The sequence below is a fragment of the Pseudonaja textilis genome, chromosome 3, assembly GCF_049901715.1.
Source record: "Pseudonaja textilis isolate UNSWEBS1 chromosome 3, rPseTex1.2, whole genome shotgun sequence".
Classification (NCBI taxonomy): Eukaryota; Metazoa; Chordata; class Lepidosauria; order Squamata; family Elapidae; genus Pseudonaja; species Pseudonaja textilis.
The window spans coordinates 42,235,414-42,261,878 of record NC_141992.1 but is presented as its reverse complement, the minus strand read 5'-3'; the positions used below and the strand labels follow the sequence as shown (position 1 = coordinate 42,261,878).

The 26,465-nt window shown below is 36.3% G+C and overlaps 1 protein-coding gene across 1 annotated transcript in view; it reads right to left on the bottom strand.

The window, feature by feature from the left end:
* Nucleotides 1-17,302: 17,302 nt before the first annotated feature.
* PLXNA2 (plexin A2) overlaps nt 17,303-26,465 on the bottom strand; it is a 468,647-nt gene continuing 459,484 nt past the window's right edge. Inside the window, exons 30-32 of the mRNA XM_087929350.1 lie at nt 22,514-22,726; nt 20,674-20,824; nt 17,303-18,392 (exon numbers count right to left, since the gene is read on the bottom strand). Of these exons, the coding sequence (XP_087785476.1) occupies nt 18,297-18,392; nt 20,674-20,824; nt 22,514-22,726 (460 nt within the window). The 3' untranslated portion in view covers nt 17,303-18,296. The remainder of the gene's footprint in view (nt 18,393-20,673; nt 20,825-22,513; nt 22,727-26,465) is intronic.

Genomic DNA, 26,465 nt, shown 5'->3' with positions numbered 1-26,465 from the left:
TTTGCTCATTGTGTGGAAAGACAATTTATTTTCTTTAGAGGAAAAAGACATTTTTCCCTATGAGCAATTTCCTATTTGTCCATTACGTGTGATCTTTTCTCTTTATTCATAAGCAACTCCCTTTCTGCCTGTACTATGTGACTTATAGAAGCCACTTTCAGAATATGCAGAATGGAATACAATAAATAGTAATCACAGAAGGCTTACAAAGAAGAGAAACTTTACAAACTGCATGTTGTAAACCATGGTTTCTCATAGTTGCATTATATCATTCTCCCCCCCTCCCTCCCTCCCCCCCCCCCCCTGAATAACGGGGGCATAACAAACATCGGTATGTAATCTTAAATTTTCTTTATATATTATGCGACTGCAGGGAATTGCAATTTTTCTAAAATAAATATAATAAGTAATTAGAAGTGGAAACTTCATTTTTAGGAGTGTCCTGTACAAGCAAAGTTAACAGTTAATAGGGAGGTCAGCACACCAGCAGTGTTAAATGTTCAAAACAGAGCACTATCCAATGAGATAGTGGGGAAATCAGTAAGGACTACTTTGGGATCAGAAATCAAGTTGTTTTTGTTAACTTCATCTTGATTAAGTTCTACCATGGATCATTTAAGTAAAGTACAGGACATAATTAACTAAATGCTGCAAACAGAGAGAGATTCTCTGAGGGATCAAAGCACATTTCCTTCACACAACTCTCTTGCTAATGATGTCCTTGGTGTATCCCAAGTGCTGAATCAGTCCAGGTTTCCCATGTCGGTATACAAGTAATCAGATTCTATAAATAAGCCATTTTAATTTGAGCTGGAGAATACATCCATTAAACCTCAGGAGGGTCTTACATGTTGAACCAAAAGCAAACCTTATGATTAGGAGAATGAAATACTGTATTTCTCCTATGAACCTTTCTTCCCAAAGAAGATCTGTCCAATGAAGAATATTTTAGAATAAATTCAGTTGCTTTCATTAGTTTTGGTAAATTTAAATTTTGAACTCATGAGCCATCTATACATGTTAATTCAAAGGGATATTTATGAAAATGAAATAGATTGGCTTTCTGTATTTATTATTATCAATTTAAAATAATTGTCTGTGATTAAATCCAGTTATAGCATATCCTCCAGTAGAGCATTAGTAGAAATTTCAGTGATTGGAGGCCAAAATTAATGTAGTGGTTGTAAGTTTGATAATTAAAAATGACTCAATCATTAGCTTATCAGGAAAGGCAAACAGGAAGTAATAAAGAAATTTTTCTAATATGATACAGCTTAGAAAGATCAAGAAAAGGCTAAATAAAAGCTGAGTCTCATGTTGATGAGTTGAGATACCCGGGATAAATTCTTGAAGAGCAGCTGTGTAAAATCAGATGTAGCAAGAATAAGAATAATTTTATGGCAACTTAAAAACTAATGAGATTTTTGTGGCATAAGCTTTCACAGATTAGCGCCTACATTTTTAAATTACAATAGCTTATGTCATCATAATATGGTTACATTTGAATGTGCTGAATATGGCATATTCTGATTGTTCTTCCAAATATTAAGAAAATGTATAGTGATATAAGTACCACGATGATGGTTAAATTTAATTATACAAACCATCAACATAGTGCCAAGTTTTTGTCTCTGAAGATAACAAGATTGGGAAGCAATGAATGCAATTTTGTGACCCAAGACAGTTACTGGCCTGATGGTGAATCCTTGCATGGAACTTCAAATCTGTTTATTTATTTGAATCACATGGCTACCCATCTCACTCTAGTGATCCAATAAAAATATTAATACAACAGCACACTACAGTAAATACATCACAAAAGAAAAATGGTCTCCAAGGATAACAAATCAAGAATAAATACATTAACTGACAGGGTCCTCCTGATCCCATGTCTGGCTGAAAAGCCAGAGCTTAAGGGCTTTGCAGAAGGCCAGCTGGGTAGAGGCTAAGCTAATGGGGATGAATGGTATTCCTGACGGCATTACTATAGACATAGCAAGCTTATCAGGTCCTGCCAGATGACAATGAGACATAGACCATTACTCTACTGCCAAATCTCCCAGAGAGAGACAATTGAAGTGAGGTAGTCCTTCATAAAACCCAGTCCCATGCCTTGAAGAGCTTTATAGATGATAGCTGCCATCTTGAATTCTATCTGAAAGTCTATGGGGAGCCAGCACAGCTCATAAATTGCTTGTGACAATATATTCTGGGTCAGTTGCAGCTTCCAGATATTCAAGAGCAGTCCTATATAGAATACATTGCAGTAGTCCATTGAGATCACCAAAGCATGTGTATTGCTGCATGATCCCAGAAATGGCTCCATTAATATACAATTCAAAGTCACACAAAAATCACTTTGACAAAATCTACCATTTGTTCTACAAACAGGTAAATGCAAGAGGATTCCCAAACTGTGCAACTTCATCTGGAATTAAAGAGAGAATTCACTGGATTCAGTCTCCGGACACAAAGACTGAACCTTCAAAGCATGACTTGTCTAGCCCAGGGCAGACCGGTACATCAGCATGTTGATGATACCTTCTTCCCAGTTGCACCCTGTATCACCAATTAACCAGGCTTCAAAGGAGAAAAGCATTGAGTCCTGAGGATCTGTACAAAACAGGGAACATGGGCTTGACCTCTTCCCCACATTAGCATTGACTGGAACTGATTCCAGAGGAAGAAAGAGAACTCACACAAGACTGGGCCATCTGTGTTGATAGTATCAAAAGTTGTTGAGAAAGGAGAGCCAGGATGACTAATAGGATCAAACACAGCTCAGATAGCAGTACTAGAGCAGTCAATTCTGGAAAGTGGAAATCACCCAAAGCTACACATATAGCTCAAGATACTAGGGGCTGTAGTTTTCTCCTAGAGGTGATTGTATTGTGGCAAGACACAATGGTTTTCAAGCAAAGGGTTTTACATCAGCCCCAGGGTGCAAATCATCCCATGTGGGGACCACTGGCTTTCATTATTGATACTTTCTTCTTCTGTGTTCTGCTGATACACTGCAGCCACCCATTTTTTCACTATCACCTTCAACTGGTCAAGTTAAGCTGTTTGGTCCATCCAGAAAATATAGTTGCAGTTCTGTCACTGCACTGTGTAGCCAGTTGCCAGATAGCTGATCAGTTCATTGACTACAGCAGCCCAATCTCAACTACTCCACTAGCTTCTGATGTCTCCAGCACTACTAAGTTATCTGAAAGAAGGAAATTGACAGTTACCTCTAGTTATCCAGGCACTAAGAGATGTACAGAGAATCCAGTCCACTGATTTTTCAGCTATGTTCCTGGAGCAAAAGTATGAGGAAATCCTGGGGAACTCCCTTCCTTCCAAAACAATCCTCCATCACATACCTTCTTTGCAAGCCTTCAGTATCATTTCAAAAACTTTACTGCCTCTAAGCAACCTTGTCTCAAAAATTCTTTTCGTAGAAAATGAGTCGCCGCAAAAGAGAGATTGGTTTGTGCCTCTAACCCAATTTGATGTTAATCTCTAAAGCTTCCAGGAAAAGGGATCACAAGAAGTTGACTTTAGCATCTATCAGATATTTTTCTATTCAGAAAGATCAGCTGCCATGTCAGAATGGATAAACAAATTTGTCCTGTTTTGCCACCATTTCTGTAGAATAAGTATTAAAATATATGCCATAATTTAGGTCAGATAGAAAAATTAGGAATTGTTTTTGCAGATGTTGTTTTGAACTTTTATCAGGAGCACTTTGGGGTGGTGTTCCAAGCTAGATGGAAGTTGATAGGTTGAAGGCTTTGAACAAAGTGCACTCTTTGCATTTAACTTTTCTAAGCATCATTTGACCTGGTTAGTGCTGATAAAGCTCTGTTAAGTGCACAAGACAAAGCATAGTTTTAATTAACTATGGATATATCTGGTCAAGATGGCAGGGAATATAAATGACCATATCATCCCTAAATGGTTCTTGACTTTTTCATAACCCAACAGCTTAAGGAGAAAAGCAATCTTCCTAAGAAAGCATTTGAAGAAAAATCTTAGTTCTGGGTTATATCATATGTGTATGCTGCCCAGCTATTTCTCATATGTTTCCCAGTATTGAACTGCAGCTGTTTAGTTGCTCCTCAACATTGAACTACTGTCTTACTTGAGAGAAATCCGATTGAATGTTCACATTGTGAAATTTGTGGAGATGTGCATGCACCACATGAAGTCATAAAATGTAAAATTGGACTTTGCTCTTAGAAATTTGACATAAGCAGATGCACATTTGTATTGGAAAGTTAGCTGAAGCTGGAGTACAAGGAAAGGGTAAACAATTAGATGAATTTACTGTGTCTATTAAAATAAAGAAAAGGGCATATGAATCATAATCTATATTAATTTAAAACTGGCTCTGTTCACAAGTAGCATTTAGAAGCAAGGATCTATAACTTTAAAGATCAGGGGTGGGATTCAAAAATTCCAGCAACTGGTTCACTGCCTGGTTGCTGGGTAGGCATGGCCACGGTGGGTGGAACCTACTGGAGCTTCCTGTTTCTGGCTTCCGGAGAGCCCAGGGGAGACCGTTTTCACCCTCCCAAGGATCCAGAGATTCCCCCCAGGCCTCTAGGAGGGTGAAAAGAGCCTTCCCCATCCTCTGGAGGCCCACCGGAAGCTGGAAACAGGCCCATTTTGTGACTTCTGGTTTTTCTGGGAGGGCTGTTTTTCACCCTCCCAAGGGTCTAGAGCCCTCCCCTGAACCTCTGGGAGGGCAAGAACTGCCTTCCCCAAGCTCTGAAGGTCCTCCAGAAGCCAGAAACAGACCTGTTTCTGAACTTCCAGAAGACCTGTTTCCCCCCTATCAGAGCCTCCACGTGGACCCTGCACTTACCTCCATCGAAAATGGGTCAGGTGGAGACTCTGGGGAGGGGAGGGGCAGGAGGGGCGGGGCCAGCCAGTCGGTTGAAATACCGGTTCGGCAAACCAGCTGTAGCTTTAACATCTGCTTCACCCGAACTGGTCCAAAGTGGTAGAATCCCAAGGTTCACACTCGAAGAAGTCTGTCTAGCATTAGTTTCCAGTTCTAGGTGGACACATTATTATTGATCAGTACATCTTTATCATGGATGATCAATCAATTAATCAATTAGAATAGAGCTGGAATGCACTTTAGAGATCTTCTAGTCCAACGCCTGCTCAAGCAGGAGACTCTATACCATTTCTGATAGATGGCTGTCCAGTCTTTTCTTAAAAACCTCAACAATGAAGCACCCACAACTTCTGAAGGCAAGCTGTTCCACTGGTTTATTATTCTCACTGTCAGGAAATTTCTCCTTAGTTCTAGGTTGCTTAATTAGTGTCCATCCATTGTTTCTTGTCTTGCTTTCTGGTGCTTTGGAAAATAAGTTGACCCCCTGTTCTTTGTGGAAGCCCCACAAAGGCTGGAATTCTGCTATACTTGTTCACATCTGGAAAGTCAATCTGCATACTTCTGGAAATTAATAATTGGTCCATTCCTGCTAAGACAATACTTACTCTATACTCTAAATGCTAAATTATGCAGTTTGTCCTTTATAGAAATCAGGAATGTGGAGACAGGAATGAAAGAATAAACACCTCCCAATTGTCTCTCTCCCCCTGGATTGCCAGAATAATTACTATAGAAGAGAAAGGGCTATTATTGATTACAGCAACTAATATGGAAACTAGATGGAATTTTTATAAGTAAAAGTTACCAATTACAAATCAATGTCAGTCTTACAGGGGGGAAAATCATCACAATTGTTTTAGTTTTAACTTGGATCAGGTAATTGATCTTTGATGGACGGTATCTATTCTCTTTTGTGGGGGAAAATAGATATATCCTCAGTAGTCATTTTTTTCAACAACTGCAGAGTCTTTTCTCGTCTCTGTACTGTTAGATAAACATTTTACTTGTGGAATCTCTCTAAATGTACTTAAATTGACTTTTAAGAAGAAAAAAGTCCTCTGCTTTCCATCCATTCTATGGATTCGTATATTTAACATATTATAGTAAACCACTTCATGGCTTGTTTGCAATTACCATATTTTGAAGTTAATGTGGTTAATAAATTGTGGTCAAAGATACCATGTTTTAAGTTTGTCAAGTGAACCTAGCTATTATATACATGTTTTCAGAATTATGGTTGGAATCTTTTTTTTTTTCTGCACTACTACCTATGATTTCCCTAACCTTATTATAAAAACACGAACTTTTACTTCTGCAATTATAGATAGATTTGTAACGTGATGATCAAAAATGAACCCAGTTTTTAATGTAAGAGAATAGAATGTGCACAACTTTATAGATCATTTATAATCATTGGGAATTAAGAGTGAGCAGCAAAGTATTTGTTTTTACTCACAGGATCAAGATATTTTGGTGTTATTTTTTAAAAAGCCAAATCCACTACAGCCAAATATCTACTACATATTTTAGTAGAGATCCAACAATTTATTTTTAAAGTTAGGTTGAACAATTTCATTGAGAAAAAAGCTTCAGTGTACTTTTGTACAGGTGTGCCTATATTTGTATCCTATTAGAAATTTAAACTGAATGAACTTTGAATTAAATTGCAACTTGGAATCAAATATTGAGTCCAATAAAAGCAATAATTCTAAAAAGATCATGCCTATTTTTCACATCTCCGGCTAAAAATTTCCAGAGAGATCTGATTGACTTTATTCCTTAGTTTCATCAATAATCATGAAGGATAGAGGAACAAAGAGAATATTCATAAGCGATGTGAGAAAAAAAATATTCAAGTAAATTCAGTGCTGTTGTTTTAATTTCTGCAGCTTCTTCTGCACCAAAATTTGACTTTTAAAAGTAAATTGACAAGATTTGAGATCAGAGATCTTATCAAGTAGCCTTGGAACTTGATTGTTTGAAATTCCAGAAATTTTGCACGTAAACGCTTTGGCTGGATTAAAAAAAATTAATCAAGTGTAGTATAAAATAATATGTGGATGTAAAGTTTGCATTTGAAGATACCTTTTTAAAGAAAAATAAGCAGATAATAAACAATGTGAAATTTTGTTCCTATAACCAAAACCAAAACCAGATACACATATTTTGGTCTCAGATCCTCCTTTTTCCTATTTAAAAAGTTAACATTGAAAGATAAACAAAAAACTTCTTGCTTCTTACATTGATTAAAAATGTCAATGGGATGTAACACCATTGAACATCCTGAAAAATTTCTTTTATCTTTTCTCTCTGGCAAGGAGCAATTGTAGTTATAGTTGAAGAATATATATATTTTAGAACAGGGTATAAATCACATTATCTTATCTGATAGAGATTTGGAGAGTTCAAAAACTTGCATATTTTACAGCCAGTGTGTCTTTTTGTATGATTAGAAGCAAAACAAATCGCCCTCCCCCAATTTGTTTTTCAGTACTTGAAGCTAGATGGCAGTGTCTAACTTCCTTTAGCCTTTTGAGTTTTTATGTGCTTGACTTGCTTTTGCACAAATGTGGAGTAGTAAACCTCTTCTAGCTTGAGTCAAGCCTGCTCAAAAATTGCATGTAGCCAGTTTTATCCAGTAAACTTTATTTATATATAAGAACAGTACAAAGTGAGTCCTTGGATTGCAAAATAGGAGTGTTTCATATTTACAATAGGTACACAATAATATATTAGAATAATAACAAAAAACCTCCTCCCCCCCACCCCGGAACATTTTAAATACTTCAACTTTCTTACATTCCCCTTCCCCTACAACACTTGTAAAAACAACCAAAAACAGACAACATTTAAAAAAAAATTATAATACAGAATTCCAGTGTGTCAAGCATAAAGAAGGAGAAAGGAAATGAGAAGATATGTAGGGTTTTCGGAAGTAGAGAATCAAGAATACTAGTTCACTTCTAGAATTGGAGAAATTAATAAGAAACATTTTTTCATGTTCCTTTTAATCTTTCTCATAGTTCTTAATCTAGCTCCTTATTAGAAAATCCACAGAAATGGGATTCTGCATGTTGCTATTTTTTAACGTATTTCTTTATTTTTTTTTAAAAAAAAAGAATAAAATTGCTTATACTTAATTCAGGGTGAAATCCACTAAGCATATATTCTTGAGGCCTCTGTTTATTTTAAAAATGCTTGGTGGGAATGGTGGGAATGATCCAGTGGATTATTGCAGCCTCATGATCAGCAGATCCTACATTATGGGCAAAGTAAGTCTAGCAATCATTTTGAAAACGTTCAAAGCATTATTTTGGACATTGTACCAAAATGTTAATACATTTGGTGTTTATCTAAGCAAATCGTAATAGCAAGTATTGAGATGTCAGCTTGCTCCATTTTTCACAAAGGGCAAATCAAATCAAATTTGGAAATAAAAATGTACAGGGATCCTCTAATGTTATATTACTAATGAATAAATGTTTGGCATTCCTTTCTTTCTCCCACAAAAATACATTCAATTTTAGCCAACAATTAGATATTGTTTAAATAGCTGGTTTTCAAAATGTTGCTAACCTCTAGAGCACAATTATCTTGCAACAAGACAAAATAAAAGATTTAAGTATCCACAATTCTGGTGGTATTGGAAGAATTGAATTTTTAGTGTTGGCCTATCATTGGGCTTCATTGGTGAGGGGGAGAAAATACATAGAAAAAGGCAAAATACAGACAACATAAAGGAAAATTTGGTTAAAAAAATCCCCAAACCAACAACAGCAGACAAATACAAACACTAAGCACTAACAACATCCAAAATAACGGTGTCTCTTTTCAGTTATGTAACCTGATTGATACTGTATAATATCTGAAAAACAGCATTTAACATTCTGCCTGGACCATTTTATTGTCTGGACAAGGGTTGGCACTCCCTGCAATGGCCCTGCCTCCTATCGAAACTGATTTTGCTGCTATTATTCCCAATGGGAGTTTTACTCCAGGTTGTTTTAATGGGAGTAGAAATAGAGTTTCTACTCCCTTTAGGACTCCATTCAAGTGAAAGCACTTTGCTAGGTGAAGATTGAGGGAATGAGGCTATTATACATCACTTTTTAATCCAAGTGTGGCCTGAAGGAGATTTTGTCTGCTTTGTTCATCAACATTTTCCAGATGCTGACTTTCTTTCTACCAAGGACTGACTAACCATACCCCAGTCTGGTTGTTCCTGAGTTATCCCTTAGACAGAAGAAGCTTCTGATTGGTTTTGTGTAGAATGGGTCTTTCAGATGTCCAGTAAATTCAAATAGCAGATTAAAAAAACAAATGATTTTTGAGATACTTTTGGACCAACAATTTATTTGGAAATAATGCTCAACGAGTGGTATGACACATTAGAAAGAAGTCTTGGAATGATAAATGTGGGAGCTTGCACTATTTTCTTTCAGTGAAGTATTAAAACCACAGGTGCAGAATAGAACAAGCCTTTTCTCCCTGCAGGTGAGTTGTAATGGCACATTATATGGGAAACGGACAGTGAAAAAGGTGGAATCCCTCATGCTTTTCCTTGGCTTTTTGTACCATGTAATACTGCTAAGTAAAAGTGGCATTTAGGCAAGGGATGAAACCCACAGGAAAAGCTTACCAAGTACCACATTTCCAAATGGTACCAAACCTTTCACAGATGCCTTCACTGGAAATTAAACATTTTCTCTCCTAAAAGAAAATACAGTCTAACATTGTTTTGTAAATCTGATTATCCTACCACAACTGAATTGACCTATGTTTAACAGAGCCTTTTCTCTTTCAGAAACATCTTTAATAGCTTAAAATTCTTTTATACACTGCCTACAATGGCAGGTCTTATCTGTATTACACTGGCAAGGAACAGGTAATTATCTCACACAGAGAAAAGGTGAGAGGAAGGAAATTTGTGGTGTTGAGATATTTGGAGATAATTAGCTAGTTTTGTTGAAATATCTCTTTTAATTTATCATTCAGTTCCTGCTGTTGTACTCACTTACGTGGATAAAACTAATGTGAACTTATCTGTGAAGACGCAGTCGCTATTTAGAAAACCAATCTGTTTCCTCTCTTTTAACTAGAAAGTAAATATATAACCTCTCCTTATTCTTACCAGCCTATGGTTTTTAATACAAATGGGATAATGAAATGTGATAGACTCTAGCGATTATGGAGTTCAAATGGTCTCTCATGTTGGTTATTTATTCTTTCCCAACGCTGCTGTTGTTGCTGTCACCACCTTTTCCTCTAGGGCTTGGTCCTTGCTCAGTCTTTTTCTTTTCCCCCAGAGCAGATTCAAGCTATTTTTATTTCATTTTGCCTACTGAGCTGAATCCTTTTGACAGGTGGATGTAGATAATACTGTAGCCTAAAGAAAGGACCACTAGGGAAATTACAGCATCTGGTGCTGCTAATGAAAAATGTTCTCATTCCTATGTAATAAAGTGGTTTTCTCTAAGTAGATCTCCAAAGATGTACCTGCATTCTGCAGGTACTGAGAACAAGGAGTTATTTGACCAAACCTCTCTATTACATTTTCCTATGATCTTTCTGAATTTAAATTTCTACTCTAACTCTATACTTTTTGTTCTTTCCATAGTGTGGAAAGAAGATAAGACTTCTTACCTGCTGCAATATTCAAAGTCATATCTCCTTATAAGATAAGATTTCAATTTTGGGGGAGTTTTTAATTAGAAAAGAAGGCAAATAAGGCAGGATAAAAGTGTACATTATTCATGGTGATATTGTAATTTAGGCCAATCATACTGTCTACTATTGACCTCACCCCTTTCCTAAGAGGTCTGTAGGGGGCGAGCATAAACGCACCAACGTGCCTACCGTCCCTGTCTTATTGTTTCTTTTATTTTTTGTTTTATTTTTCTTATATGTGTCCATTTCATGTATTCATAACTATGTTTATACTTATATCTGTTATCTTATAATCGCTTGACAAAATAAATAAATAAATAAAATAAAAAATACTGAGATTCAGCACTGAATACACACACACACACCCTTCTCTGTTACAAAGGAATCTGATATCTATCGAGTATAAAAGGGTCAGAAAAAATGACACGGCACATAATGGCTATATGACAGAAGGCAAGATGCTTCTGTGTACTAGTTGCAGATTTTCACTCTTGTTCTACTTATTGCCTTTGCACAGTGGTTAGCCACTTTGGGAAACAAATGTTCTTAGCTTGATGTATTATAGATCTTTTAATGTTCTTAAGGCATATTAGCTGGGTTTAAATACTAATATTTCCTGAACCAGTGAATGCAGTTGTTAATATTCCATCTATTAAGGTACTCTATGCTTGATCAAAAATTGTGTAGGTAGCACTGGACTTGCTCTTATGATTAGATATATCCTTCTCTAAAGTAAAGTTTGCTTAGACACTAACTTTCCAGTGAAAACAGTATCCACCTAAATTGTGTAAAGCATACTATCAAGTCAAAACCCTGCCTTCTTCATTGACCTGAAAACAAATTCAAGACTGTTCATACCATAAGATATTATTTTGACCAAGTAGTACATTTCTGATTTCAGGAATCCTTGGTGCACTCTGAGCTTGGTTGTTTTCTTGTTTTCGCTGACATGCCCTGTCAGTGTTGGTGTGGCCTTAGAGGTTCTTCAGTTGAGCTGTTTACTGTTGGTTGGTTTGGCAGTGCCTTGTTTGGGCTAATGGGGTTGACTGTTCCCCATCAGCAATCAGCACACAAATGCGCAATCAGCACCCAGATGAGGATAGATCAAACTCACTGCATCACATTGCTGTCAAGTGACATTTCATGATGTTTTTCCCATTTGCAGAGCTGGGGTGGGTGTGGCCTGTGAGTGATGCATATGGCTCATGGGCTGCCAATTTGACACTCCTGCACTAGAATATAAATGGAGAGAAAACCCCACTCCTTAGCATTGATGATATTACCTACATTGGGCAATGAAACATCTGCAAGAAAAGAAAAAGTTCAGAGAGTACCAAGAACCCCTCATTCAAACCTGAACTACAAATAGCTCCTTTACTGGTACACTTCTGAGTTGTTCAGTCTTCACTAATTTTTAGAAGGAAGGGGTGGATGTCACCTTCTACTCACCTGTAGTCTAGCATAAATCTGCTCATGTTTCCTGCTCCAAGATGAAAATAATGTTTCCAGGCTGGTGCTGATCCAGAAGTTACTTTCTAGTTTGACTTTTTTTTTTTAAGACAAACCCCTGCACTTCAGTTGGCAGAGGAAAGACTGCTCTCCTCACTTGATTTGATTTTTTTTGCCTCATGCCACTCTAACTACTCTTGGGAAACATCATAAAAAGTGCTTCTTGTGTTTGTGATATTTTAGTTTTTTAATCAGCATAGTGGTTAAAATAGGCTAGCAGTTAAAACATTTGCCTGATATGTGCATTGGCCCAGAGGAAAAATAGTAAGCTTGCTGAGTCTTTTTAGAGACATAATTTTTCTCCCTTTGTACAGGGTTTATTACACAAAAATGTCCATTAATCAAAACTGATACCAATTTATTTCTAATTATCACTATGCTTATGTCTCTAAGAAAAGAAAAGGGGAAAAGGGGCTTGTGCTAATCATTGTGAACCTCTCATTTCATAATTAAGGAAATCAAAACAATAATTTTAAAAAATCTGTCAAGTTTTGAACTAGTGACATTACACATACCAGGCAAGTGTTATAACCACATGCTACTGATATTCCTGTTTTTCAGAAGTTGAAGTAGATTTTATTCTCCCAAAGGCAGGAAAGGAATGTTTTTGCTTGAAGTTGGTTGATGTGCCTGCATATGTACATTTTAATAGCAATAGCACTTACTTATATATTGCTTCACAATGCTTTACAGCCTGTTCTAAGCAGTTTACAGTCAGCGTGTTGCCCCTAACAATCTGGGTCCTCATTTTGCTGACCTCAGAATGACATAAGGCTGAGTCAACCTTGAGACAGTAAGAATCAAACTTCAGGCAATTGGCAGTCTGCAGTACTGCATTCTAACTACGGAGCCACCATGCCACAAAGAAATAATGCTATTTCTTTGTCATATAAATTTAATTTTGTATAGTGTATAAACATAAAAATATATATTTTCAGAAAATTCTGCACTTAGGAAGGAAGACAATTGTTTTCCTGAGATGGTATGTTTGGAGGGCAAAACGTCAGAAGACTTGTTGTCCCAAGGGTGCTTTTTCAAAAGGAAACAAGACTTTGTTTTTCCAAACAAACAAAGTCTGGTTGCCTTTTGAAAAAGCTCCTTTGGGACAACCATGACCTGGATGACTGAGAATCTCCACAGACAATCAGCAGAATTGTCCATTGGGAAGCTGTGTAGTTTACAGTTGAATCCTTTGCAAGCACTGGAGAAATGTCTCAAAATGTAGATAGAGATATCTCAGCTATTATAAGCACAGGAAAGGAGCTTAGTTTAAACTCAAACACATTATTTATACATTCTTTAGAGAAATAGTTACAGCTGATTTTTTTTTTTAAAAAAAATAGGACTTGGAAACCCTACAACTAAAAACAAGTATCACAGTGTTACTTATCCTGTGATGCAAGCAAAACCAGCAGCATTGAAGGGGAGGATACTTTGATGAAAAAGATCTAAAAGTGATCCTAGATTTTCTGATAGAAAATAAAAGGTAATCCATTGTGACAGCAGTGGTGGTATTCTACCAGTTTGGCCCGGTTCTGGCGAGTCGGTAGCAGCGACGAGCAGCAGAAACTGAACTGGTTATCTCTGCCACTCTGCGGTTGGGCCCACCCGCCCGCCCGAGCTCCCTTACTCATCTTTATCCACTAAATTTGAAGTGCAGCTGCTTTGCGTGGTACAGAATAGTGCCACATGGCAGCTGCTGAAGTGACCGGGATCGTGGAGGCTTGCAGGAGGCAAGTTAGAACGCCTCTGTGCCTGTACAAACGCCTCTGTGCTTGTGCAAAGTGCACATTTGGTGCGTGCATTCATGCAAAATGTATGCATGCGCACAAAGCATGCCCACCAAGCCATGCTCACCGAACCTGTGGCAAAAATATTTGAATCCCACCACTGTGTGACAGGGATGCAATGAGCATTTGCTAGTCATTCTCACTATATTTTTCCTAAATAAGGCTGAGATTGTCACCATTCTGAATAAGCTAGAGGATTTCTAACTACTTTAAAGATACCATCTATAAGGAAGAGAGAAACTGTTTAATTTCCAGCTTATTTTACCACTTCCATTGTTTGTTTATTCTTAGTGGATATACAGCACATTCAGCTGCTTACCCTTTTTGTTCCCTTTTAAATGGAATCCATTACACAAAAAATTATACAGATTAAAAAGACCTGCTAATTGGTCTGGCAGGTGAAGTGGCTACAGAATTTTAGTACTATTACCAAAAAATCAGGAGACGCAGGTATGTATGCTAACCTGATGCAGCTTTATACAATAAAGGTCTTCAAAAGGAAGAAAAAACATCTGATTAGCACATCACTTGCTCCTTACTTTGAGCTCTTTGATGGCTTTGGATAGCACTCATCAGTGAAAGCTAAAATGGAATTATTCAAAAAAGAAGCATTAGGCACAAAAATTCCAGGAATGTAATCTCTGGCTTTGATGTAAAAACATCTGAAATGAAATAAGCTAGAACTGACATATAAGGGTAAGATAGCAGGATAGGGAATATTACCTAAAACAATCATGGTTCTAAATTCTCAAGCCTTATTGTTTCCACAGAAATTTGTACTTTAACTTCACAATATTAGGTAAATGCCTGTAGATTTGACCAGACCTTACCAACTCTTGAACATGGCCAAAAGCATTGGCAATAGTGATGGTTCAGGCTGGGAAGACTGAGGTCCTGCAGCAGCAGTTTATACTCTTTATAGCTATGTAAATTGACCATGAAACGAAAGCCATGCATTTAATTCCAAATTTGCTTTAGAATAAGTTGTATCAAGCTAGCATGCAAAAACTATTAAAGTATGATTTCCTAGAAAATCGCATCTAACCTTAGAAATAGATGTTACACATCTGCAATGGAAAACTATGATTTTAGAAAGCAGTAGTTGTTGTGAAAAGATCTGCAAATATATTTGAATCAACACATTTGATTCCCATCAACTCTGTGAGGGTTTTTCCAATTCCTAACCTGCTCATTATTAATTTATATATGGACCAGTAGGTCAAGCATAGATATTACAGTCTAAATCTGGGTATCTATAGTAACAGCTTACTGGTTTTAGATGATAAATCCTGATGAGTTATCTGTTTTTTTACTTCTGACTAAAAATGTAAGAAACTACCATCTAGATACAGCTTTAGTTTGGAATATTGACACTTCAGATGTATTGTTCATCTAACACAGCAGTAAAAACTAATACAAATGCATAAAAGAAGCCCAAAGAGAATTCACTGTGAAATGCTTGTAATTGGGAAAGTAGAAAATCCATTGAGAAAAATAAGCTGCTAAACATACTACCTTTGTCAATTAAGTTTAGGACTAAACTTAGAGACAATTCTTCCTTTGCAATCAAATTCCCTTGCCTGCTAAAGGACATGGAAATAATGCTTCTGAAAATATGCTGTCCTTCTGAAACATTTCATGCATTTAGCTTCTACTCTCTGCTCTTGCCAAGTCAGTGTAAATCATTTTTTTCTTTTGGCTGCAAATCTTTGACTGCTGAGAATGTCAAAGGCTTTGGCTTATTGTACAAGGTCAGTCATTAGCATTTCTTTCAGACTATTAATAGGGCCCAAGGAAACTTATGAAAGTAAATTATCAAGGGGAAAAAGGGGATTGATGTTGCTTAAATGAATTATAATTAAAATAGTAAGTTGGTCCTTTAGTTTACTCCTTTGCTGGCAGAATTCAGGATAATGAGTAAAAGAATGAGAGATTCTCACAAAATATGTAATTCAGTTAAAGTGTGTGGTACCAAACTCACTGACAGCCTTTTATGGAAGCAATCTCTTCATTGCTTGGTGAGGGAAGGGAATCATAGTGGAGTTTTTTTTTTAAGACACATCTACATATCACTGGGCAAAATGGGCTTATTTGTCAGGAACAGTTTCCTCCTTTCTGCTGTGGTGGCTAAGCGGAGTAGACTAGTAGATGAAGCCCATTATAAAAGATTTCCTCACAATTAATTAGAAGCCGAGCTATGCTACTAAAGCAATGCATGCAATCATTTTCAGGCTATTTGCCTTTGAAATAAATTTCCATATGTATCACCTTGCTCTAAGGATATGAGCAATAGTATTAGAGGCCTCCCTCTGCAGATGTCCAGGAGTAATTTTACAGGACGAGGTCAACAGTTCAGCCTCCCTCATTTTAATTGTCATGGAATCTCCTTCAAGGGTATCATGAATGAAGAGTGTGATAATAGTTGCCCTTTTCTGGTTAACTCTTGTTTTGGACCAGCATGACAAAGGTCCTGGATACAGGATGGACACTAAGTGTTGTAGACATGGAACAGCAGCAAAAGCTTGGGTTCTCCTAACTATTGAGATTTCCCTACATTGAACTTTGTACAAAAACAAGCTAAGGATTATTTCTTAAAACCTCCACTTCCAAAGACCCTTAGGATTTTAGAACTGAGGTATACCTGACAAGTGATAATATCCTCTCATTCCATTCAAAACAGCTGTAACCACATTTTTTCTAATACTGAAAATGTGACAAAATTTGGTAGAATCATAATGCAATCCAAAGTGCCTGTCCACAGACACACCAAGAAAAGCCATTTTGTTCTCTTCAAGTCTGACTTAATTCATGGAAACTGCACTCATGGGCCCAATATTCTGCCTTCCATTAGGTCTAATCACCTTGCCCTTCTTCTCACCCCTTTTAACAGTAGCCCGCCCAACCGTCAATATTCATTATAGACAGAAACGTTTACAGCATCCCACCTGCTATTATCACTCTTGAGGGGACTTTGGTTTTTTAAAAAGCAATGCTCTTTTTGTAAGGAGCAATGACAACTCACAGTTGTCATCAGCCTTCTACTGATCACTTAGAAATTGACTTCTAGGGTCAATTAAAAAACCTAATCTGAGTTGAGACACATGGACACAGACAAGACTACAGTAATTAGCCAGCATGTAGAGTGTGCCATTTCCTTTTGTCCAGAGAGAAGGTGCCCCCATTTCCCTCTCTCAGGAGACATTGAAGTCTTATGCTTGACCTCTGCATGACCTTTCATATGGTATGAGAAAAATGCAAATGCCATTTGTTCTGACTGCATAAGTGATTTCAAAGCAGGAAAGCAATAAATATGTCAACTCACTAGGTCTATACTGTTCAAGTACTGCTCGCTGTAAACACCTTTTTTAAAAAGCAAGAAATCACGTAGTGACTAGGAAAAACAAACAACTCAAAATCTGATCAATCAACATTCTAAGCAACTAAGAAAGCCAATCAGTTTTTATATGAATTGCACCTACAAAAGTGCATAATGCACCAGTTTCATTTTAAACCATCACAACTTCCTTAGCTTCAAAAGGACCAGACATTCCTTAGGAACACAACTGCAGGTACATAAAAACAGGAAGGATTCATTTCAATGAGGGAAGTCTTGTGTCAAAGTAGAAGAGGAATGAAGGATTTTCATAAAATCATAGTGTCCCTTCAATGGTAAATAAGGAGTATTAAAAAAATATCAGTACTCTATAAATACATAGTTGAAGCTGGATTTCAGCACAGATGAGTTGAATGACCAGATGGCTTTTCCACTCATATAGATTCCTGCTAAAAGACTCTTGAAAATACTAAATGCTGGATTTTCCTTTCGAACTGCACTGTTTAAAAGGCTTGGTGCAAATATCCCCTGGGGGATATTTTTTAAGTTCCCAGGCAGAGGAATAATGGATGTTTTTTTTCAAACATTCCCTAAGATAGGAAAATCTACTTGCAAACCATCCATCTGAGCCATGAACAATGAAGTTCTTGTAGGATGTGAGGGGCAATGTACAGTGGAATCTTCAAGAAGATGTAGCCACTGGGTTTTTGTTACCTTTTTTTCTTCTCTTTTCTTTTTCTTAAAAAAAAACTTTAAATATTGTTTTTGTTATCTCTTAATATACACCAAACAATTTTCATGCAAAGCAGCTGTCATGGAAAAGTCTAAGCTTCCAAACACCTTCAAGGTTACAGCTTGAATAGCTGAACTATTTGATAAATCCAACTGATGTTTGAGATGCACAGTTGCTGTGGTTTTCCTTCATTCTTTCAAATGGAATTTTGTGAGTTTTGAGCTAAGAATCTGGGGCAACTTTTGCTTCTTGTAGGAGGTTCTACAGTATTCCCAAAATACTCTTTGTGGTCTTCTTGACAATTTCCTTAATTCCCCAAAGTCTTTGCGATCACTCCTTATGTTTTTTTCCTAGGAGTTCCTGCTCCTTTCTTCAGCTTTCCATAGACATGGCACCAATAAGTTGTTCTACTTTGTATGCCAAGCGCTGCCGGCGCGCCTGCTCATCCTGCTCCAGAGCTCCAATGATCTGGAATCAAAATCAATACAAACAAGAAAGGACAGAAAATAATAAGAATGAATTGTATTTAAGTAGACTGAAAGGAAAGGAAGAACAATACATACAAATAAATGGTCTTAGAAATTCATGACAATTTTTTGTACATTGATAAAAACACAGTGCATAGGAATGATGCTCTGAAATGGTAAGTCTATGAAGGAAAATATCTAGGGCAGGGGTGTCAAACTCACAGCTTCACGGTTGTGTCACATGACATATTGGGAGTTCCCCCCCCCTTCGCTAAACCAGGAGTGATTGGGATCAGCACGTGACACATCCGACCCATGGGCCAGGAGTTTGACAGTCTTGATCTAGTGTCTCTAAATGTTTACATAAGAAGTTGAAATATACAGTAGGACTTTTAGCCAGTACTCAATCTTTAGCTCTACTTTCTAGAGAAAAATGTAAGAAAGGAAAGGAAAGCACAGAATTTCATTGTGGCCATAACCCCCTTCTTTTTTGAGTTACCATTTTGGCTCACACTACCAGCAAAAAGCACAATTATGTTCTGGAGGCTACATTTCCTCTATTATTTAGCAAATAGATGCTGCATTATACTATGTATTTATATGTGCACTTAAAGGACAAAAGCCTTGCCTTTAATACTTGTAACTGCAAAATAGGTATTTCTTAGCACTGCAAATTAAAGGGCTGACCAGATAGCGGGGACTTAGACATCAAGTAATGTATCCATTAAAAGTGAGTATGTACTGATAGTAATATTTTGTAACATATAGAGGATTTGATTGTGCCATGCTACTTGTCTCTGGGAAAATAGTATGTGATCAAACAACCAGATAATTTTGCAGGCATTCAGAGAATAATATAAATTTTCACTAACAACAGCTGAAATAGCTCCACCTTCTGCTTTATCTAAAGATTGCCCTAATCACTTCATGATGAAAAATATTACTACAGATATTTTCCAAGCAAATTCTCTTAAGATATCACTTTTATACACATGATTTCATTATATCCACCCTTTTTATATACAAATTTTGAGCAGAGAGCAATGTAACAAAATTTGGAGAAGTGTAAAGTATGAAATAAATTGAAATTTGGCTTGCATCTTAGTTTGGAACATGTGAATTAAATTAGTTAATTGATTTGGTTTACATTTTAGTATTTCTTTTCCATCCCTAGCTATTAGCAATTTCATTCTATTTGAAAAAAGAATTGGACACTGCCCAAGATAATAATATTATTGGAAATAAAGCAACACAACACAAAAATAAGTAAATATAAATCATTTTTGTGCTTATTAAGCAAAATTTTGCTTTTTTAAATAAACAATGTCAAGATTTTAGGATAACAGACCAGGTATTCACATTATAATATTAGTATCCATAATAAACCAAAGATCTCATTTATTGCGAATTCACAATTCAGATAATTGTTCTTCAGGCATACTCATATGTTATTACTTATTATTTTACTTTTACTAAAGCTATTTAATATGCTCAGGCTGTGAGAAATAAAATTGTGGTGAACATTGGCCCTTTATATTTTGTTGCATACTTTGTGTTGTGCATTATGTAGCATATCTTTGTGTCATGCAGTCATTTTATGGTTACAAATTGCTCTGAAAGTAAATTGGAATTATTTTCCTAACTGCCTGCATTCCAAATTCAGCCAGATATATTTGAAAAGAAGGGTACTTATAAAAATATCTTATGATACTGTGTGCTACATCGGCAGAGCTGCACTATTCTTGGCCCTAGCTAGCAGTTTGAGTCATGCATGGAAATAGCATGGAAACAGAAACTATTGCAATGTTAGTTTGTATTGGAGAGGGGGGAACATTGAATTGTGTGTTGCGTGTAGTACTCAATACTTCTTTGGTGGTTCTCCAAATCCAGCAAGGTAGCAATTTGCTGCCAGACCTCAGTAATGCAAATAATGCTGGCTTAATTTTCTAAGAATTTTTGATGATAAATTAAGAAAAATAGATGAATTATTTCTCCAGTTAGTTTAGCATATAGACTACTTTTGAGTTCGGTCTGAGTTTATTCTGTGGGATTCTGTTTATCCTGCTGTGGGAATGTCTGGTTGTTGTTAGGTGCTATTCCTTGGGCTTTGATATAATATTACTATGTTGTTTTATTGTTTTAATCTTGTTACTGGATTGTGGAATGTCAGCTGCTTAAAGTTTGATTGTTTATGACTATGCAGTGAAGGGTTTAATCAACAAATATGTATCTCAAAAACAAACAAACAAACCCAAAACCCTCTGAAGAAAGATGTTTCTCACCTCCTCACTATATTTACTGACGTAGGAGTATATTTCATTGAGTGCACTCAGCATGTTGAAATCAACATAGTGCAGACGTGACTGTTCTGCGAGGTAGGCATTCATGTCTTGGTCACTGATGGCTGGGAGTTTTGCAATATCTGCATAATACCTGAAAAGTAATGGAGAGAATGTTTCAGAAACAGAACTAAGCACAAATGTTTGAGAGAAAAAAGAAGCAGCAATCAAGAATTAGGCTGAAGCCTCAAGTCATTTCTGCAGGAAAACTATGTATAGGTCAAAATGAACAAAGCATCAGACTGATTTTGTAAGACATGTGATGAAACTTAAAATGAAAAATTTGTTTCCCTACTATGCTCATGCCATAATAAATGCACAATAACAGAACTTATTAGCAATGTTATTAATACATTGTTGCATTGTATATACAATATAATATAGTGACAATTATTTGTGATATATGTATATCACAAATATAAAAATAACAATTTTACTTATTAAGTACTTCTGTAGTTGTATAAGAAGAAGCCTAGCAATAAAGCTAAAAACTAAATCTAGTTAAATGTATAGAAAAAGACTTATGTAAGAAAGTAAAAGATGACAGCTGGAATTGACAGTGACAACAATATTTGTTTATATTTTCCTCTCTGGTATTGTTTTTACCATAACATTGATGTTATTCTATTTTTCAGTAAACATTATTTGGATTCCTTCCAGTTAGGTTTCAGATCTGGAAACGGTAATGAGATTGATTTTGATTGTACTTGTTGGTAGCAATGGCACATATATATCGCTACATAGGGCTTTTTAGCCCTGTCCGGGGGGCTTACAATGTTAGCATATTGCCCCCCCAACAGTCTAGGTCCTCATTTTACCTACCCTGGATGGATTGAATCTGAGTCCACTTCGAGCCCAGTCAAGATCGAACTCCAGACTGTGGGCACAGCTTAGTCTGCAGTACTGCATTCTAATCACTGTGCCACCAGGGCTCATGGCATCTGGTTGGATCAGGATGACAGTTCATCTGGTCTTGCCCTCCTTGATATCTGGTAACTTCTGACCATGATATCATTCTTCTGGATGAACATAGTGATTGGTAGTGGGAGACAGGACATTGTTGTGGTTTTCTTCTTTTTTTCTGGGATTGACTCTACTATTGGCTGGGAAAGGTCTAGCTGTAAGCCTCTGCTTTGTGGAATTCCACAAAACAGTGAGGTGATATGAAGATGGGGGAATCAGGTAATATCAGTAGGGTGATAATATTAAATTATATATCTCCATCCCAGGCTGACCAAGTGATGCTGTCAAGATTCTTTCTTAGTATCTGAAAGCTGTAGTAGTCTGGTTGGGGAGTTATATCCCTACCACCCAAGAACTTAAAATCTTTCGTTCTAAATGGTTTAGTAGTGTCACAGATGGTGCCGGTGTTAGGAGATCCTTTTAGGCTCCTGCCTCTGTTTGGAAACTGGTTGCAGCTGTGGCTTGGGCGGTATTGCACAAATCCATCTTATGCACCTATGAGCATGCCTCAGAAATAGCCCAACTTCTTAAGCTATTATGGCTTCTACTGTGCCTCCAGGTACAAATCAGGATGAACCACTATTGCCACCTTTTCATGATGCAGGGCTGGGTTGTGCATGTAAACTGTCTGTCTGCAGGTATTTTGGAATCTGTAAATGGATCCTTAATACTGACTTTATGAGCAAGGAAGAAAAGATGACTGCCACTCGGAATGCCACCCAGATGCAGCGTGAAATGAGACTGGACTCAATAACTGCAAACTTGGGGAAGCACAAAAGAGTCTAACCATGCAGCCCATACCCTCTGTTTGAACACTGACCTTTCTACCCAACTTTTATAGCTGGGTATATCCTTGGCATACAGCAGCTTATTGGAGGGAGAATCCTTGCCCAGTCGATGCTCTGAGGTGGAACATGAATCCATAAAAGTCTGAGCTACAACTGAGAGGCAGGCATCGGTGATACTTCCCTTGTGGATATCAAAGACGAACTGTGGATTTTTAATTACATTCACCCAGAAGCGGAGAGGAAGACTGTATGACATAAATAGCCATTATATATTAAAAAAAAATAGCAACATATTCCTACAATCACAGCTTTCCTTTTCTTTTCACAAAAAATGTTAAATAAGAATGGTAATAGTAATAATAGCAGAAATGAGGAATATAGTACTGTACATTCCAATAATATATAACTGTATTATTAATGGTATTTGGTAACCAAGGTGAATTAATCATATTTAGCATTATACTCCAGCCAAGATGGCTATCCTCTTCCTAAACACTGTTAAAATCAAAATACAGAATTATGAAGGAGATATTGGATTTGAATTTATTGAGCTATTTGACTTATTTTAGTTTATTTGAGCTGTTTGAATTATTTGGCCAAAGAGGGAATTATTTCCTTTGATTGAGATAATCCATTTTCCCCTAGAAAGTTTTATTCTATTCTTGCTCTCCATTTTTTTTAGTTTTAATGCAGTAATGAGTATCTTTAATGTCAATTCATTAAAACTTTCTCTCGTGGATTTACAGTAGTGTGTTCCAACCTAAATATTATCAGTGATGATATTTTTCCCTTCTTCCTTTTATTCTTAAAATGGAAAACATTCTTCAGTTACTAGGTAATCTATCACTAGATGCCACTGTTTGCCTCTTTTGCCCATAAATACTAATATTATGCACAGAGGGGAGAAAGAAGTCCAAATCTCTATGTAATATAAAATCCATAGTAACTAGCAACAGAAAAAGAACCACAATATGAACAAGATAACACATTTTTATTTACATTTTCCAGGCTTGGGGGGGACCCCAACCTTATCAAAGATAACAACTCTTTTGAATAGAGTGTTGAAATATGAATAAAAAAAAACCAATGATATTTTCTGCAACTCCCCCCAAAACAAAACAAAAACACCCCCTCCCACACTAACACTATAACCAACCCTAATAAACAGAAAAGACCCAAAAGTATCTTTTTCTGCTTTTGATTCCTCTATTGTTGCTAGTTAAAACTCTGCATTACTGAAGACCTAGGCATCAGGAAATTGAGGAAATGCTATTTTCTGAGGGTCCTGATGCCTTGATTGCTGTTTTTGCAGCATTCTAGGCATGACTTGTAGAAGAAGTAGTCTAGTTCAGTAAGAAAATGCAAAAGGTGCTAAAAATCAATTGCTGGCATTTCCAATTAGATTATGTTGCAGCTGATGTGAAAAACCTTTGCTTTTATACTCTGGATATAGTGGCTGGAAGTCAGAATATAAGGTCTAAATGGGGCTAAATAAACAAACTGACTGATCTCATATTAAAAAAAACCCCCTCTTTTCCCTCTTTCTGATTTTCTGAGATTTTGTGTATCTTTACCATTGATAGTTATCAGAGCTTCACACTACTAATATTAATATATACAGAAAGCCTGAATGAGCAAACTACACTATTGCTTTGTGTTATTTCAAAAACAAAGTGCAGTAATCTAATCTTCAATGTGCCAGTGTGAAAAAGGAACACCCCCTCCCCCCATTAAATTCAGTAACTGGTTGAAGTACAAGTACAAGCACTTTCTGAATTGTGACAAATCTTTCACATCACAATGGTCTGAAGCAGACGTGGTATTCAGCAGGTTCTTTATTATTATTATTATTATTATTATTATTATTATTATTATTATTATTATTATTATTATTATAGTTTTATTTGGGTTTTCACACACACAAAATACAAGTAAAACATCTTTTTTAAAAATAGCTTGGTCCCAGGTTGCACTTCTTTATACAGACACATACTCAGTTTCATGCTCATTTTTGTGTTCTATTCCCATATCTTATTACTATTCTGCATTTTCTACATAGTTTTTCCCCTCTTTTAATTTTGTCAATTTTATTTTGATTATCTCATCTCAATTCAAATCATTATATTTATACTTTTGTCTGTTCTGTTTCAATTTCATATTATCTTTTCTCATTAAACAAATTTTCTCCTGTAGTTACTAATTGGAGTATGACACCTTTATATTTTTTAATTTTATCCATTCAACTCTTATTTAAACTTCAATATATACCTTAAGGTTATGAAATTCAATATAATACATAATACATAACTTCCAATTGAATTCTGCTTGGTACATTCTTATAATACACACTATATTCTTAAAAAAAAAAGGATTGTAAATATATGTAATTAAAACCCTCATTCCATTCCAATTCAGTTCTATCATTAATATTCATTAAAGTCTTAACATCTTTAACATTTTTTTTCAATTAAATATCATATTTCCTTAAAGAGATGTATAATCTCCATACTTAATTTTTCCCTTATTTCTCTTCACATATGTCTTATAAATAATTAAATATTCATTTTGTTACATTTATTTATTGACAAGCATTCCACTAAGTTACGATAACTATTTTATCAAACATTTTAATCATACATTCATATTTTCTGAAATTATTTCTATTTCTAATATAACAATACTATCTTATGTACCTTTGCAGAATCCCCTTTTCAATTAGATTTTCACCCATTATCTCTAAATAGGCCCTGCTTCTCTATATTTTGTTTCTGTCCTTTATAACTTCTTTTCCTTTCTTTCTTCCCTCTCTTCTTCTCCCTCCCCCTTTTACCCCTTTGTCTCTACTTCTAATTCTCTCTTCTGCATTTCCTTCCCTCTTTTGTTGCTTTCTGATTTTATACTTATTTTTCTCTCTATTCTTTTTTGGGGTTGTTTTTCCCAATCTTAAACTTTCCATTCTCTTTCCCCTTTTTCCTTTTTTCCCCCACCTAAGATTACTTGTTCATTAAAGATGGGTTCTTCTTTGTCCCAATCTTCTTGTTCTGCAGGCATTTCTTGTTGTTTTTCATAGTTCCAAATCTCCGTTTCCAAGAACTGAAATATGAATCCAAAAGAACCTCTCCCTTCTTGTGCATATTCTTTGTACTTTTTAAGTTCCATTTTCAGTTCTTCTAAAAGTGGAGCCATTTTAAACACTTTTAAACAACCACCTGATTGATTTTAGTCATTCAAATGCAGTAACCAAGAATCCAGAGATCACCAAATAATCCAAATAGTCCCAAGCTGTTTCTTCTTATTTCTTTTTTCACTTTCTCTTCCTGGGGTTTTACTATTTTGTTACGATGTTTCAGTTAAGATGTATCTTTTGGAAGTCTTGTTGAGATTTTACTGTAAGTTCTTTTTAATTCCAGGCAGTCTCCTCCCTTCCAGATCCTGCCCTTTTATTCTTTTTCTCTCCTTTCCTGTTTTCAAAAGCTTTTAATTATCCAGAAATCTTTATTATCCCTTTGACTTTTTATTTTCAGCATTAAATGCCTATTAATGTCAAAGTGGATTTTTCCCCCCAATTCCTTGCTTAAGTCTCTTAGTTGTCAGTATAGGAAGAGGAGAAAAAACAAAAACAAATATTTTCCCTTTTCTCTCTCTTTCGCTGCTTAGAAATCCTCTTTGGGAACCGTATTATTATTCTTTTTTTTAATAGTTTATATTCCAGGGTACCTTATTTGTTGCTTTTGCTGTTTGACCCGGTCAACCAAAATTTTCTCTTCTTATCTTCCTCCTGCACATTCTTTTCCAGTCAAGTTCTTCTTTGTGGTGGCCATTTCTGACCACTGCTGCAACCGCCTTCAGGAAAGGGAGTAATGACCAGCTGAGGAGGAGAGATGCGGCTTTCCTCAACCCTGCAAGCAGTCTCCCCCTTCTTCACCACCTCTACGGGGTGGCTTAGCCCTGAAACCAGCTGGCTTGGGGCTCTCCAGTGGCAAG